The sequence below is a fragment of the Microchirus variegatus genome (assembly GCF_963457635.1).
Source record: "Microchirus variegatus genome assembly, chromosome: 16".
Taxonomy (NCBI): domain Eukaryota; kingdom Metazoa; phylum Chordata; class Actinopteri; order Pleuronectiformes; family Soleidae; genus Microchirus; species Microchirus variegatus.
In genome coordinates, this window is record NC_139817.1 from 14,462,712 (window position 1) to 14,480,903 (window position 18,192).

General features: G+C 38.3%; 1 protein-coding gene across 1 annotated transcript; it reads left to right on the top strand.

Annotated features, from left to right (window-relative positions):
- Positions 1 to 906: 906 nt before the first annotated feature.
- On the top strand, positions 907 to 7,995 carry lhx3 (LIM homeobox 3; the record flags this gene model as incomplete). Its single annotated transcript, XM_083902953.1, has 6 exons — positions 907 to 1,003; positions 2,796 to 2,967; positions 3,056 to 3,258; positions 4,753 to 4,904; positions 6,392 to 6,563; positions 7,562 to 7,995. The coding sequence occupies 6 exons, from the start codon at positions 907 to 909 to the stop codon at positions 7,993 to 7,995; spliced, it is 1,230 nt and encodes a 409-aa protein (XP_083759079.1).
- Positions 7,996 to 18,192: the final 10,197 nt, after the last annotated feature.

The following is an 18,192-nucleotide window of genomic DNA, read 5'->3' on the forward strand; positions in this document are numbered from 1 at the left end:
CTTATTTATAATCTGCTCAGTATCAGATGCAAAGTTTACAGAAACTACAATTTTCTTATACATTAATTAAATAATATGATATTATTTTAACAGCAACAATAATAATGATAATAATAATAATAGTGAATTTACACACTTAAAAGGCTAATTTTCACTAAATAAATGGGATTATAAGAGAAGGAAAAACCTTAGATAAAGGTCTAATTGCATGGTTTGGTTTACGCACTGAGTTGAAAATAGATTTTACATAATAAACCAACGTTAGAGTGTTTTATTTCATCGTAAAAATCTACAGTTTTTTTTCCATCATAGGCCATTTTAACATCTACAAGATAACGTCCTCTCTATAGGCGCGTGAGGAATATGTCAAGACAGATGCGTAATATCATATTAAAAGTAATATCCCATACGAAATAGCACGAAAATTCTATTTTCTTTCATTTTTATGATGATGATGACACCGTGGCAATATAATATGTGTGATTTCGCAGCCGGATCAACTACAAAATTACTATTATTTACACTATTTCGAAACGAAAAGCAGTTGTTTGTTTTTGATGTGCTTAAATAATGTAATGCGTCTCAGAGAAACACTGACGCACTATTGGCCTTCCCCTACTCGCCTCTCTCTCTCTCTATTTTTATTCTCCTTCCGGGTAAGGCAGACTCTGGGTGATGTCAATATATCTCCCTGTCGCCCAGGAAACGGCGTAGCGTATAATCCAGCACAGGCTGCAACATAGAAGCTTCAACGAAAACTCTACAGCGTTTCTACCTCACTCTTTTTTTGGGGGTGGTTGTTATCGAATTTGACGACTGTGTGTGTGTGTAAGTGAGTGTGTGTGTGTGTGTGCGTGGAGAACAGACAGGACACATTTGCATTAATGTGAGCGTAAATCATGAGCTATGGATGGACGTGGTGAGTGCAACTCTCCAAAAGAGGCACAGAATAACGCGGAGATGCTCCTCGCTCTGCTGTCACACAGTGAGGAGCTACGGAAAGGTAAAGCACGAGCCAACATGTGGTCCATTTATTTGTTTTTCCACTGTATGTATTTTATTATTATAATATATAACACGGGACTTTTAGGCCTTTCGGGTGTCGTATTGTTGGCTGAGTATGGCTTGACTGCGCGTGTCATAACTGGTGTATGGATTATGGATGTCACACCTGTGTATGCGTGTTTTAAATGGAAGTATATTGTAATGTCACGCGGGCCATTTTGACGGCAATTCAACTTCAAGGCATCAGACTTTAACCCGTTTGTTTATTTACTATATGATTGTATTGATTCGGGAGGATAAACCATGGATAACGCGCCATTTTACGCATTTTACGCACGTATTTTAAAGATAATTACTGGATTATTTACTGCATCAAAATACGTGAAGTTGCAGCCATTTTGTGAACAATCACATGCAGAATATCCTGGCGATTTCGCCTGGCGTTTTGCAATCATCCACACTTGAAACAGTCAGAGAGCAGAGTGGGTCCTGCTGCAGGGTGAGCAGGTTGCCTTGCGTGGACAGTGGACAGTGGACAGTGGACACCTCACTGGGTCTCAGCCTTTGGAGACTGGAGGCCGCAGCTTTCTAGTTTTACACAGCGCGTTGAATAAATGATGAGCTGGATACACCTGTTCTTAACGTGGCTCCCGCCGCACTTGTGCAGGGTTTGGCCGGTGATTCCAGAAGAAAAGCCTCGTTCATATTTCATGAAGTGTCCACAGCAGGACAATGGGGGACGCGAGTGCTTGCACGGATGGAATATGAAGAGGCTTGATAACGACTTTTGTCGTCATTTCAGATGTCCTATTTATTTATTTATTTTTGGGGGGGAGGTGTTCCGTTTTTTATATGAAATTAATCACTGCATTCTTACATCGAATTTTTTGAAATTAATATCTCTATATACATTAATGTATGTAAACCTATCACTGTATTCTCATAATTTGAATTAGAGATGTATGCAGAATATAATTACTTTCATATATATATGTATATAATTATAATAGTGTCTGAATAATAACATGTTGCAATGTTAATCTTAATTTCTAAATAATTCTATAACACGTTTTTAATCCATATAATGCTATAATAAGACTAATTTAACTACATTTGACACAAATGTATATATACCAGTATAGCTGAAAGTTAAATACAGTCGTTAAATGCATCCATGTATTTATTTATTTATTTTTATTATTATTATTATTTTTATTTATTTTTTTTAAAGGACCCTGAAAAATAAAATGTAGCGACCTTTAATTATCAGTTGTTTTATACCAGTGCTCTTAATGATTCGGTCAGACAGCCATCACTTTTTTGTGTAGTGCAAACAAATGCAATATATATTTGTTTGTTTGTTTAAGAAAACAATTTAAGTTATTAATGGACCTCTGTGGGCAGTAAAAATAAATTATTGTGATGCATTTTAACAGTCAAATGTATATGGAAAACAAAAGAGGTGACACTATTAATATAATTTATTCTCCCTTTGAAAATGTTACATTATTTCGTTAAATATTGTTAAAAATCAAAATACAAAAAGGTGTCAAAAAATTATTAAATTAAAAGAGGCAGATTTGGAGAATATACACAAAGCTTATTGAGAGTCGTGCATAATTTAACAAGTACCACCAACAGATATCATTTCACGTGTTTTAAGTGCACACACATTAAGCACTATAGATGAGCAGGCTCAGGTTCAGGTGGCATCCTGCGTGTCAGTGTCGCATTCTCTCCCCCACGCCACTGATCACATCTCACACATGATTCCATGGTGTCTCCCGCAGAAATCCCAGTGTGCGCAGGCTGCAGTCAGCACATCGTGGACCGCTTTATCCTCAAAGTGCTGGATCGCCAGTGGCACAGCAAGTGCCTGAAATGCAGCGACTGCCAGGTCCAACTGGCGGAGAAGTGTTTCAGCAGAGGCGACAGCGTCTACTGCAAAGAGGATTTCTTCAAGTGAGTACATAGATCTTTCTAATTGTGTAAAGTCTTTTTTAAGCTTTCTCTCTTTTTTTTTGATGGTCATTGAATACTTTTCCCAAAGGAGATTCGGGACCAAATGCGCAGCCTGTCAGCAGGGGATACCGCCCACACAGGTGGTGAGGAGAGCGCAGGACTTCGTCTACCACCTGCACTGTTTCGCCTGCATCGTGTGCAAAAGGCAACTGGCCACAGGTGACGAGTATTATCTGATGGAGGACAGCAGGCTGGTGTGCAAGGCAGACTACGAGACCGCCAAACAGAGAGGTGAGCCGCGTTTCCAAGCTCTGGTCGTGTGCGTAAAAATACGGAAAAATTGTCCTGTTCCTGCCTCAACTTATATGTATATACATATACAAAATGATATAACCTGCTTTAATATGATAATGAGGTCGACAATGAGTTTTGACCCACCTGTTCTAATTGCATTGCACGCAACCCAATAATCGACTGCGCAAAAATGGATGTGCCAGAGGCTCACTCTCAATAACTCTTACTGTGTTTTTTTTAGACACAAGGTGGAAAGTCTCTGTAGTGTCGGTGCTGATTATTAACAAAAATGAGGGCAATTAAATCAAAGGTGCATTAAATATTCGGCCATAATCATCTAAATGTGTTTAAAAAAAAAAAAAAAAGTAAATGGAATTCAATGACAGGGATATTACCTTGAAATGCGTGTAATAGCAGTCATTAAGTCTGGACATGTCAGTCAGGTGTGCAATAACATTTTATCTCCAAGACACATGTAGCACTACTCCTCTGGACCGTTAATTAATTGCGGTTCTGAATTAATATTTTATTTATTTTATTCCAAACCAAATCCAAAATTATACATTAAAGGTTATTTCCTATAAAGCTTTTTACATTTTAAAAGCAATGTAGTTTGTAATAGTTGATCAGATATTTTAACAATTCCACTATATTATTGATATTGACACGCGCATACACTGAATAATGCATAATGCACGTGTAATGCTTTTGATGTGCAGTATGGTGACTTGAATCTGTGCTGACATGAAAGAGTTAAACTATTTTGTTGGCACACACGTTTATAGACATAAAAAAAAAAACATTTTCATTAAACACCTCATTTAACACCAGGAGCTGCTCCTCATTAACTGAGCAGAAAATCCCAGCAGGCTCAGTTCCTCACATGCAGGGACAGACTGGCCATGGTCAAGTTTTATCTCCCCATCTGTTTGTGTGAATTTACTGCTCACACCACAAGTGTTGATTTACGCACTGAGTTAACGCAAGTTTTCACCAAAAACACACACGTTTATTTTGCTAATGAGAGGGCGCAATTACTTGGTCAGCATCCATTTGGATGATGGTTTTCTTTTTCTTTTTTTCTGTATGTATTTTTGCTGTGCTGGCCAACAGATGTTCAGGCATGATGCAATTAAGCAGCACAGGATGCCAGATTTTAGTTTATAGGCATGAGGTGGATTTATCCATTTATGGTGAATTAGAATGTTGTATATTATAGAAGCTGCTGATATGAAGAAACCCTTGTTTTATTGGTATTGGTTTAATATAACCAGCACATAGAAGACTCAAGTATCAACGTAGGACACTTTCCTTTTAATTTATACTTGATTTACCACAAATGAGTGGGTTAAAACACAATGCATTGAACTAAAATCACACTAAGACTATTACTTTTTATATTTACTAATGCAAAAAAAAAGTACAATTTGAGATCCAGATACTGACAGAATCCCAGCACTGACTCACATTGTGTTTATTTTTTTTTAACAGAAGCAGACTCAACTGCAAAAAGGCCACGGACAACCATCACGGCCAAACAGCTGGAAACCCTGAAGAACGCTTACAATAACTCCCCCAAACCTGCCCGCCATGTTCGAGAGCAGCTCTCCTCAGAGACGGGCCTGGACATGAGAGTTGTGCAGGTATTATTTTTTTAAATTTATGATTAAAAGTCTGTTCCATTAGTGTCTGGACTTCATTATAAAGGCACAATTGTGGCCGAACTGGCACACGCTCACTGTACTGGATATTAAGTGTGTTGCAGGGGGAGCAATTTATGGCGAGATTGAGTAAAATGAAGTCCAAGTGAAAGTCAGCATGGTTTAAGTGCAAGCTCATTAACAATGCTAAGAGGGCCCCTCGCATATTGTCTACTGCTGAGGAGCCTCACGCTGGTTGCTAGGTGGCGGTCATATATATTGTTTTATTTGCAAGGACAAAAGTAGAGACGGAAGCCACTAAAATGCTCCTCATTATTCAGTAAAAGGGAAAGGGGTGAGGAGGGGGAGGCAGGGGGGTGTAGTTCACTTAGGGCGGAATATCATTAAGAAGAATGTAAAACTGCTCTTTGTGCTAAAACTGATTAATCTGATGTGTAAAACAGATTTAAAAGAGAAATGGCGCACTCATACACAGCGTATTATGCTTTATAAAGTGAAAAATGCCTGGGGAAGGAAGAAGAAAATGGACTCGTTTAAGTCTGCGGCACACTAACCTGTCCGCTCCCTGAGGTGATTACAACTTGTAGCTGTTGTGAAGTTAATTAAACGCGTGATAAATAGGGGACCAGGATTAGTACTCCGTGTCACTGTTGTAATCCCCCCCAACATACTTGGACTCATCAGAGTGTGGTCGTGTCCAGACAGTCCTTGAAAATGCATTTGGTTTTAATGCCTTAAAGCACAGAATCACGTAAAAAAGGACATCGGATGTAAGAGAGTTTGCTTTATTTATCTGAAGGCATGGATAAGAAATAGAATAAAATAGAATAGAAATACTTTATTCATCCCCAAGGGGAAATTGTTGTGGCACAGCAGCAAAATACAATACATGAAAAGAATTCAACATTTCCACTCTTAGAGTAGGATATACACTACCGTTCAAAAGTTTGGGGTCAGCTATACAATATTTTGCATGTTTTCCATTAAAAGTCACACTTTTATTCATCAAAAGAGTTGCAAAATGATTAGAAAATATAGTCAAGACATTGACAAAATTAGAAGTAATTATTTTTATTCCAAATAATAATTTTGCCCTTTCGTCAAAGAACCAGCAAAACTGTTTTCAGCTGTGCTAACATCATTGCACAAGGGTTTTCAAGGGTTTTCTAATCATCCAATAGCCTTCTAACGCGAGCAAACACAATGTACCATTAGAACACTGGAAATGGGCCTCTATACACCTATGTACATATTCCATTAAAAACCAGACGTTTGCAGCTAGAATAGTCGTTTACCACATTAACAATGTATATAGTGTATTTCTGATTAATTTAATGTTATATTCATTGAAAAAAAAGTGCTTTTCCTTCAAAAATAAGGACATTTCTAAGTGACCTTACAATATTTATTTTCATGTAGAATATTTTACACATTGTTCTAAATCATCTTCTCTGTTTCCTCTCCTCCAGGTTTGGTTTCAGAACAGACGAGCTAAAGAGAAAAGGCTGAAGAAAGACGCAGGTCGGCAGAGGTGGGGCCAGTACTTCCGCAACATGAAGCGGTCACGGGGAAGCTCCAAGTCCGACAAGGACAGCATCCAGGAGGAGGGCATGGACAGTGATGCAGAGGTGTCCTTCACAGGTAGGGTTAAAAGTCACATTAGCAAATCACAGGTCACAACAAGTTGTCCCAGTAAAGGCAAATAAAACCATGGTGTGCAGGAAGCAGGAACCTGGAAGTGAAGCAGCTAAATGCAATTCAATCATTGTTAAAGGGGGATTTTTAGCTTTTATAGTCCAATTCAAAACATTGTATAGAAATGGTTGCAAAAGATTCCAAATCACAGAAATAAGGAGCTGCACTTGAACCTATTTGTTTAATTTTCCAAACGGACACTGGAGTGAAAGCAGCACTAGCAGAGTCACTAGTGTAGAATTATCAGGTGATGACACTGGACAATAACTGCCTGTATAAACAAAACATTAGCTAAGATTGGCTGAAGCTTCTATTTTGCTTCCCTGTCCTGGAGAAAATATGTCTTCCACTTCCTCTCTGCTTTCAGCCATTTATATTCCAACACATTTAGTGTCATCTTTGGTTGAGACATTTTTGAGAGAGGTAGTGGGTTTTTTTTAAGTTTGGCATTTCACAGTCATCAGTATAGTTCTTGGCAGTCTTGTATAAAGCATATAAAAGGGATACTTTAGTAAAAGTACAAGTATCTTACCAGGAAATGACTTAAAAAAGTTAAAGTCACCTTTTTTAATAATACTTCAGTAAATGTCATATACTTTTACTTCAGTATCAAAGGTAATTTTTTCCGATATAAAATGTAAAAGTGTGGTGTCAGGATTGAGCCATGGTAGCTCAGTGGTAGAGTGAGTTGTCTTTCAACTGGATGGTTCAATTCCTGTCTCTGCTTGTCTGTGTCCTTGAGCAAGACACTTAACCCCAGCAACCAGCTCTTCTTCTTCTGATTTTATTTGGCAGTAACAAGTAACAAAGATAATTATATGAAATGTAATGGTAGAAGTTAAATATAAATAACAATGTGAAGATGCATGCATTTTGTACTTAAGTACATTACAACACTGGCTCTTGGTTAACACCATTTTTGTCTTCTTGACCTTGTTGCACAGATGAACCACCGATGTCAGACATCGGCCACAGTAACGGCATCTACAGTAGCCTCAGTGAGTCCTCTCCAGGCATAGTGGGCCGCCAAGGGGGCAACAACCACAGCTCCTTCCCCCTGGAGCACGGCGGCCTGCCCTCTCAAGACCAGTTCCACGACATTCGCTCCAACAGCCCGTACGGCCTCCCTCAGTCTCCGGGGTCGCTGCAGGCACTACCCAGACACCAGCCTCTCATCTCCAGCCTGGTCTACCCCGACTCTGGCCTCTCCATCATGACGCAGGGCAGCGGTGCCGGGATCAACCCTGCCGTGCGAGTCTCCATGGGGGGAGCCAACGGACCAAGCTCAGACCTCTCCACGGGCAGCAGCGGAGGATACCCAGACTTTCCTGCCAGTCCTGCCTCATGGTTAGATGAAGTAGATCAAGGGCAGTTTTGATTGGGCATCAACAACAATTGGACTTTTTGGGTTTTCCGTTGGATTTATGGAACTGGACAGTGATCGTACAAAGGACTAAATTACCCTTGACTCGGATCTCACCCATTATCTTATGAGCAGATGCTAACATTCGATGTCCCTGATCTGGACGGAAGGAGGGGGGGAATATGTGCCCTTCTTCAAAAGCACTTGGTCTAATAGTCTTTCATTAGTAGAACTATATGTAAAGCAAGGACACTGTCAGTTCTCAGATACCACTGTAAGCTCATCAGAACAATGTACAGACTATCGACGAACTCAGAAAGTTTAGACATCAATCAGGCTCCCAGTCGATTTCTCATCCTCCTCCTCCACTGATATCTGTTTTCTACTGTCGTCTGTTCAGAATTCATTTCAAAGATCAGAGTCTTTAAATGTCTGGTTGTTGCCAAATGTCTACATATATATAGATATATATATATATAATGGTTTATCATTGTGGAGACTTTATTTTTATACAAACCCCCCTTCTTGGAGGACACGAGTAAAGAACCCAGATGTGAGGACTTCTCTTTGTACACTGTTAAACAGGGATATAGGTTTAAAAAAAATTAGATGTCGTCTTAAACGGTACGTGGGGTCCAATTTACTTCTATGCATTTGTGTGTTTCTCAGATTCAGATCAGTGTCCTGTCGGTTTTGTTCTACACTGAAAACAACCCGCCCACCCACCCCTCAAGAAAGAACTGCTAAAGTAAACTGGGGTTCTGATGTATATGTTTGTTTATGTGGAAAATGTTTTATGTATTATTTATTCCTTTCTGGTGGTGATGATGATGATGATGATTATGATAATAATGATGACGACTCCTGATTAAATGACAGGACTTTAATAAATTTGTCACCTTAAGCAAGACGGAGTATATGCTTTTTGGCTGGACTACAAAAATGTGCAACATGTATGACAACGCAAGTAATTACTTTAATTGTCTTTAAAATATGCCGTTTAAAGAGCATATTTAAACCATGGATCTGTGCCGCAGGTGCACCTGTGGTAATTTGCTATGGGAATAATACACAACTCCTTATATGGACATCCTGGGTGTGTGTTTATAGGTCACATATTCAGGCTTTAAAAAAAAAGTGTTTCTTTTGGTGTAATTGAGTCAAAGTTATTGAATATAAGTAATATAAAGTAGCAAGACATTTGCAGAAGTCACAAAATAGAATAAAATATAATAATATAATATAATAAAAACAAGCCAAATTTCACAAATTAAATCCAAATTAAAACATTTTGCATACTTTTTGCTCAGGTGTGTTTATATAGTTGGTGAAAATGATAATTTTTTCCATCAGATTGCATAGGTTGTGCTGAAAAAAAGGATATAAAACACTATATTGCACATGCTTATAGCCTCTGTATGTACTGTACGTTTTTAAAGAGTAATAGAAAAAAGCAGCAGCCTAAGTGCTCCGTGTAAAGCAGCCACATTGGAAAATAATAAGAAATTATATTTAGTTTGTAATATTTGGAAATGTGTCACCAACCTAGAATCATCCTTCATATATGAGCATCTATCCCATATACTGTATTTATCTTGTATAATGACTGCACTGACAGTGAAACCAGAGCGCGCCTCCGTTCTGACTTGCGTCTGCAAATTGAGTCCCTGGCTAACTACCAACACTGTATCACGGGGTTCAACAGCTCTTTAGTGGGGAAATTTGATGCAGACAGAGTCAACTCATCAATTCAGAGATTACTGGGTCTTGTTTGCCCAAATGCCGCTATGGGAAAGGAATCTCCAATCCATTAGCCGAGGAAGGATCAAGTGCCCCTTGTGAATTTCCTCATTTGTTTAGTTAATTCAAAGTCGGGTTCAATTAAATAGATTAAACTGTAAATGGGTGTGAGCGAGTGTGTGTATGTGTGTGAGTTTGTGTGTAAAACTGTTTATGTGGTGCACAGATGGCTTGTATAATCTCTTTTCTTTTTCAGGGAAGTCTTCACCATCTATCACAGTTTAGGCGTTCTGCAGTCATTAGCAACATGTATTCATTCATAAATGTATTTATTATTGTTCTCCGTACACTCCATATTCAGATCTTTTAATCAAGTGCTTTCATTAAGCGCACTTTTGATATACTTATGTATGTAAATATTTCATATTTCACATTTGATTGTGATTTCGAATTAGCACACTGACTGGCACTTATATGTATATGTAATGTATTATATTCTAATACTGTGGCATTATAATCTCACAGATTTTGATACAACCGTACAGTACTGTGCGAAAACTATTTAGAAAAAAACAATCAAATCAAACAATACAGGAAATATTTACATTAAAATAAGAAAAAAATTTAATTTTTATATATACAGATAACAGTGTAGTATTTGTTATATTATTTAAATAAGACTATACTCATTGTGATTGACACTGTACTTGTACAACTAAAAATTAACACATTTGGAGACAAATTGATGTTTTTTGAGCATCTTTCTTTCTTAAACACATTACTCAAAGCTAATATTGTTGCATGTTTGTTGCAACAATATGTTTGATTGTGCATCTATGTGTGTGTTCCTCCATTCCTTTGTTTCTTCCACCATTAACGGGCGCCCACTGTGCTCCTCGGTTTCCCCCGAACAAGAAAAGAGACACCAGACAGGATATTCAGCTGAATCCTTGCAGCTGAGTGACAGGTATCACCGTTTCCTCCCCTGCAAAAGCGACAGGTGTGTAACCCGATCCCGAAGAGTGTTTGGCAAAGACAGGAAAGGGGGTGAGAGTGAAGTGTCGAAGGCTGTGTTAATCTTCTACACCATCCGCCCTTGGTCAGTTTACTTGTCTGCGTTGTATTTGGGGTCAGACGGGTTCCACGCAGACTCAGAGCAAACAGGAAATACTTAAAGGTCTAAGCTGCTAAACCTACACACACCTGTAGGTAAAAAAGTCTCTGATTGTGTTGCCTGTGTTGCACTTTCCCCCCCCTCACATTCACTTTCTCATTTTGTCTCTTGCAGCAGGCAGGTGTGAGAACTCGGTGCCCACGGGATGAACTCATCATTGCAAACACCTGGGATTATCCCACGCCACTCTTCCAGATTGAGTTTGAAAGCTGACATGGTTTCAGTGAAAAGATGGTTTGGAATTCAATTTGTTAAAATGGCACAAGGTGAGTGTTCAGTGAGGGGTGAACTTTGACAATGCACATGCAGGGAAGCTTCAGCGTAAAGAGGGTTAGGGAATGGTGGGGAAATGGTGTGAGAAAACGCAAGTGGAGTGAAATGGGTTTGTGTGGTGACCATTCTTTTTAGGCAAACACAGGGTTTGTAATTAAGGATGAGGTGTACATTTTTTCTTACATTCATGCTGGGAGTGAATGATTTTGCATAAGCTATTTAGCTTTTTCTGCTGTCACATAACTCATAAAATCCTTTTATATATGATTATATATGATTATTTATTTATTTATATATATATATATATACACATCTGAAATGGCGAATGTGTCAACAAAAATACTCTTTTCACATCTTCAGATTTCAACAAATAACTCAAAAACATAATTTCCAGGTACTTTTGTTAACCCTGTCACTTCAAAAGAAGATTTAGAATCATTCAAAAATGTAATATTCATACTGTCTGTGCCATATAATTTCAGACATATTTTAAATATTTGAGGTCAATTCCTATAAGATAAGATGGATGGTAATTCATGTTCCAGGTTGCTCCAAAATTGCAAAAATAAAGATGACAATAACAATATAAGATCGCATGAGCAAAAATCACACGTGAAATATAAAATAAAGTGTCAAAATAAGTAAATGTACTGTTTTTTATTTTACATTTTACAAATGCAATTAAAATAAATTATTATTAAGTCTTTCAGTAAAATTATTAATTCATTAATATAACAATAACAACTGTATTGGTTTTAAGAAATGATATCATTCTTTATAAAGCACACTTCAAGATTTAAATCTTAATGTTTCATATTTTGTTGTTGTTTGCTTCCCAAAGTCATCAGTCCTCACAATGTAACAATAATTATGCACGATGAGTTGTTACATTTTGAAATATGGTTTCGTGTCCCAAAGACTGTTGACTATCACTTTAAAGTGACTGTTTAACTGTTGCTTTTAATTGCCCTTTCTGTAAAGGACTCTAAGCCTGGCAGCATGCCTGTTGTTTCTCCCTCTCTCTCTCTCTCTCTCTCTCTCTTTCACACACACACACACGCTCCCCAGTCCTGTGTCAGATGGTGCTGAGTAAATCAGGGCTGACAATAACACCTCCCTTGGGTCCTACACATCACAACTACAATTCAGACCTAATGGAGCAGCAACAGAGGGGAGGCCGCTTGGTGCGTGCAAGTGTGTGTGTGTGTGTGTGTGGGTGGGTGGGTGGTTGTGTGTGTGCAAATGTATGCATGGATGCGTGTTGTGGTGGCGGCAGCAGTGTGCGCATTTTCATTCTGGGACCTCTGGGGTAGAGGGAGGATGGGGGTGCATGGTGTTTGGAGCACAGAGGATGATCCATGTCACACATATCCATCAATTAAGCCAACATGTTTATGGATAAGAGCCACCACTAGTTGAGGCTTTGAGGCAAAGATGGGAGTCAAAAGGATGGGAGCCGGTATCTGTTCAAATCACTGGATCTGATAGCGGACAGATAGAAATGTAGAATCTGATACAAAAAATCCTATATATAGAGTGTACAAATGTAAATAAAACCAGTAAAAACATTTTAGCTGAGTCATGTTTGGGCTTCTTTTTGGGAAAAGAGTATCAGTAACACATTGTCTTTGAAATGACTCGGCAAAAAAGCTTCCTAGTTCATAAATGGTCTAAAATGACTGTATCAGACTAATACCGGTATCAGTATATACTTGGAGTTTTTGATATCGGTATCGGTATCAGACCCAAAACATATTTCTACATACATACAGATGGAAATGTAGAATCTGATACAAAAAAATCATATTTATTGCACGCTTCACTGTGCACAGACCGTAAAAATTTAAACAACAATCAGCAAAAGCATTTTAGCTGAGTCATGTTTGGGCTGTTTATTTCTTCTTATTGGGAGAACAAAAATGTGTTACAGCTTCATAGTTAATAAATGGTCAAAAATGACTGTATTGGACTGATATCAGTGTCACAAGTTTTTGATATTGTTATCAGAATCGGACTCAGAATTCCAGTATTTTATATAGACAGGATAATGTATATTCCTTATTCCCAAAAAAACAACATTAAGCACACAATCTTTTAAACTTAATGTGTAATGGTAGCATTAAAAAAAAAAAAAAACACACATAAAATACAAACTTGAAGAATCTAGTGTAAACACAGCACTGGCCAACACCATACTTTTGTTTATGCTCTAGATTAATGGCGGCAGCGTTAAAGCAATCTGACTAATCAACACGGTCATTAGCGTGTGTTTTTCCCTGACAACTTTAATCACATCTATCACAGCCTCCACCTCTCCGTTACCCCCGCATCTGCATAATTATCTCTTCATTTCATTCTTTCTTAGATAGGACTTCGAGGTCGACTGAAATGGGTTTGACTGTGATGCGTTCAGGAACGTTCACGTCAGCAAACACTGTCATGTTTTTAACTCTTGTTCCATTATTTGTGTCATTAATAATAACTACAGATTGCATGATGATTTGATGTTTCATGCAGTATCTCCGTCTTTTAAAATGTGTTATTATTGTCTTTTTATAATATTAACATTTTATGTACAATGGAGGGGATAAAAACAAAACAAAAAAAGAAAATTAAATTCTTAACTTCTGATTTGTCTTAAGATATAAACAAGGAAAAAAGGCAAGGAGCTCTTTCATTTTGATAAATGACTAAAATGCCTAATTACTGAATCAGGCTTTAATTAATTTCCAGTGGATCAAGTGAGTAATTGAGTAATCATTGCAGCATTAATTGTTTTTTCATGCATTATAAATCTTCCGTCCTCCCTTCTGTTTCTGCCTTTTAAAAAAAAAAAAAGGAAAATAACCTGTTTGTAAAAACCACTGGCCGACACTTTGATTGTTTTTATATATTTACGCTCCGCCATATCTCCTCCTGCATTTTTGTCCCTTTTTTTATGACTTTTGTCATGGATTCATAACGGCACGTGCTTATAGTCGTCCTCACAGTGGGATAATCATCCGTTTTCTCATTAGGAGCCTCGGCGCTGCAAAGGGCCATCGCGAGGCCTTTTGGCATCTATGAGGTGTTAACAGCTCCCCACGGGAGGCTGTCTGGCTCTCACATAACCCTCGACCTCCCCACCCACGAACACAACACTCACCGAACCACTCAGACTCACAGATGGCTGCTCCACCAGCAGCCAGCCATCATGCTTTTCAATTATGGGGAAGGCCATTGCTCAGCTGTCACCGCTAAAGGGACGCATGGGGGGATATGAGAGGAGCCAGAGAGTGATGGGAGTCACTTGGAATTCCTACATCCAAAACTTGGGGTTGAAAAACCTCCGAAACAGACTCCATGTTTGCTGCCGACAACAGAAATCACAACCATAGCACACGTCACGGCAGCAAAAACGGCTGTAAAACAGCTGCTTTCGCCATCAAAGTGACTGTTTTTGCTCTGATCTCTGGCTGAATACTCGATAAATCACTTAGTATAATTATTGTTTTTGAAGCCAGCAGTCCAAGTGGTAAACGGAAGGAGTGAAGAGCTGAAAAATGGAGGGCTCATTTGTTAGGGAGAAGGAGAGGAGGAGAGACGGGAAGGACAAGCCCTGCGATAGTTTGTTTGTTAGCGGTTTAATTTAAATATTGCCTCAAAGAAAGACAAATGGGGTATTGGATGGTGTTGTGTGGTGATGTAGATGCTGTAGAAAGATCTCGTAATACATTAGTGTGAAGATAAAAAAAAAGATTGATGGCGTTGTTACAGTAAAACACAATCATCTTACTTTGCTTCCTGAACAAGTGCCTGTATGACACAAATTGGGGCCAGCTTCTCCTTACATAAGTCTGTCTCTGACTTTTATGCTTAGACCGTAAATAACAAAAAATGATATAATCTTCTAGGTCCTGCACATTTGGCTTTGCAGGAAGAAGATCAGGGTTTGCGATGCAGTCGGAACAAGGGCCTTTGTGCGTGGGTTTTCTCCGGTTTCCTTCAAAACATGTCCAAAAACATGCAGATTTGGGGATTAGGTAAACTGGATGCTAACTTGACCTTCATGTGGAGGATAAAGTGGTAAAAGATGGATGGATAAATTCTCTGGATCCACTCTAGAGCCAACCAGGAAATGAGAGTATATTGAATACCCACTAGGGGGCAACTCTTAAAAAGAAGTCAGTTTGTATGTAAGTTTGGGGGGAAATGAGCGTACTTCCTACTTGATTTATAAGGTTGGTAACATTGTTCCAGAGGAAGCAGAGGTAACTCAGCTCTCATTCATTTACCTGCGGTTTTCCTACTGTGACATTGGCTGGGTGTGTTGGTGAGAAGTTACTGATTTTTCAGTGATGTCACCATGACTGCTCTTGTGATATTTGTGGCTTATAATTAGAATTGTAGATGTGTCCATTTTTCATATTTTTGTGTATAAAGACTTGAGCACAAGCTCTTTTCCGCATTTTCATGACGCGTGCGAAGCTAATTCGACTCCTGTTGCCTCCTCAAAATGGCAGATAAAAGTTATATCGAGAGTATGGCATTGTCTTAAATAGTCTTAAATAACTCTATTATCACTTTAGGCGTAGCTCTGTTAATCCCCTCCTTATCCCTGTTGAATGCTGCATCTGAGTGACAACAGATAATTAATGAGGCCAGAAGCTCGTGTCATGACCTGCTTCTGCTCTCCTTATAAGATTTTTTATTATTATTTTGATTCTTTTTTGGTGGTAATTTTGGGTGCAGTTTTTTTGTGATCAAATCCAACTTTATTTATAAAGTACTTTAAAAACAACAGCTGAAACAGTGCTGTACATCAGAGATGAATTAATAAAACATACAAATGTGTGACCTAATAGACCTCAGAACAAACAATAAAATACTGTAGAAAAATATAAAAAAAAAAACACAAATAAAAAGATTAAAGAGTAAAATTTGGTTTTAAGGTGTGTTTTAAAAGTGGACAGCATAACTGTGTTCCATTCTTTCAACCATGACTTAAAAAGTTTATTTAAAACAAGACACATTCTGTGTATTCATCCTGAACACAACCATTTTCTATGTGACTGTTTCCAAGCAAAACTGTGCCATTTGTCTTTTCCCAGAGAGGAGAAGTAATCCCGCTTCAGTCCGAGGGCGCCCCAAGGTCACCGCCATCACTCGCCAACACTCGCCAACACTCAATCCAGGTTGGAACATTTGTTTCCCTCTCTCTCTCTTTCCCTCTCTTTCCCTCCATCTCCTCCCATGGTTATTGTTTTCTTTCCTTTTTTTCATATTTCATGTCAAACGATCTCTGGAGAGATGAGTGAGTGAGGGTGGGTGGGTGTTGAGGTGGGGTGGGGTGGGGCTCCGCTGAGGTGGAGGACAAGGGGGTGGAGAGGGCATACACTTAATCCCTGGGTCAAGATGTATTTATTGAAGATTAATAACCGAGCAGCAATCTCATCATGCTCTCGATGATTTTATAATTTAGTTTGCTGGGGTTAGGGGAGGGCGGGGAAGGAACCAGGGGACAAAAACAAGAGGGAGCCGCTGAACTGTTGTTAACGTAGAAGCAGGACATCACGATGTCCATGATGTGTTTTCAAGCTTATAGGGATTTGTGTGCGCTTAATAGTTTGTGCTCCAACATGCAGACACACAAACACACGACTGACAAAGTTAATGTGAAGAAAGATTTACATGTATTTCATATTTATAGTGACAGATACAGTGACATGGAGAACTACAAAGCAATGTTATGAGATTATCACCCCCCTGTTTACTGTTGTCACCGATATCAAGATACTTGCACATAAACTTCATAAAATCAGTAACACTGTAGATAAGAGAACATATATTCACCATTAACTAGGTGCCTACTAACATATATAAGTAGCATACTAGCCCTTTATTAGTAATAATTAAACATATATTAACACCTTATTCTACATCTATTATGACCCTCTGACATAAGGTGTTAAAGGTGCATTATGTAATCAATCTAAAGCAACTGGCCATAAAATCCTCCTAATATGTCACAGAGACTCAGGAATAATGTTCACATAACAAACTGAACTCACCAACAACAACAGTACAGCCAAAATATTTGCATAAAAAAAAATGTTTTGCAGACTGCAAATCATGTTTATGTTTTTAAATCATGTTTTGGCATGTGGCGCCTCCTACCGCCATCTACCAATCATTGCAATCAGTGGAGTCTCAGCTGCCGCGCAACTCAGAAAACGAAACCTAAAAGACCTCGGTATTTTGAATTTGAATGTAGTAACTGTTTTTATTGCCACATTCTTACATATGGCACCTTTAAAGGGGTTGTATGCTACTTATATGCACGTTAGTAAGCACCTAGTTAATGGTGAATATGTGTTCCCTAAGGCCATAAGAATTATACACAATATAGAGTCATTTTTCAGCACAACCTACACAACCTGTAAACACACCTGAGCAAAAAAAAATACTCAAAATGTTTAAAATGCGATTGAATTTGTGAAATTTGCAAATACGTCACAGTTCAAGGTTCGCTTGGCTCGGTTTTATGAACAAAAATGGAAGACAATAACTGTCTATTTTGTGACTTCTGCACAATTATTGCGACTTTTATCACTACTAAACATTTGGGTAACAATTTAGATTAAGGAACACATATTCACCATTAACTGCTTACTAACATGCATATAAGAAGCATACTAGCCCTTTATTAGTAAATATTAAACACATATTAACACCTTATGTAGGAAAAATCTTAATTCATGTCGTAATAGAGGTAGAATAAGGTTATGTAGAATAAGGTGTTAATCCGTGCTTAATGATTACTAATAAAGGGCTAGTATGCGACTTGTATGCATGTTAGTAAGCACCAAGTCAAGGGTGAATATGTGTTCCCTAATCTAAAGTGTAACCATAAAATCTATATAATTCATCCCATCTGATGACAACCAACCATAAATGTCTTCATCAGGGAAGTTGTTGGACATAAAGGTTCTGATTTTTACATTTCTTTTGTGGTTCTTATTGATATTAAGTATTTCCCCTTTGTT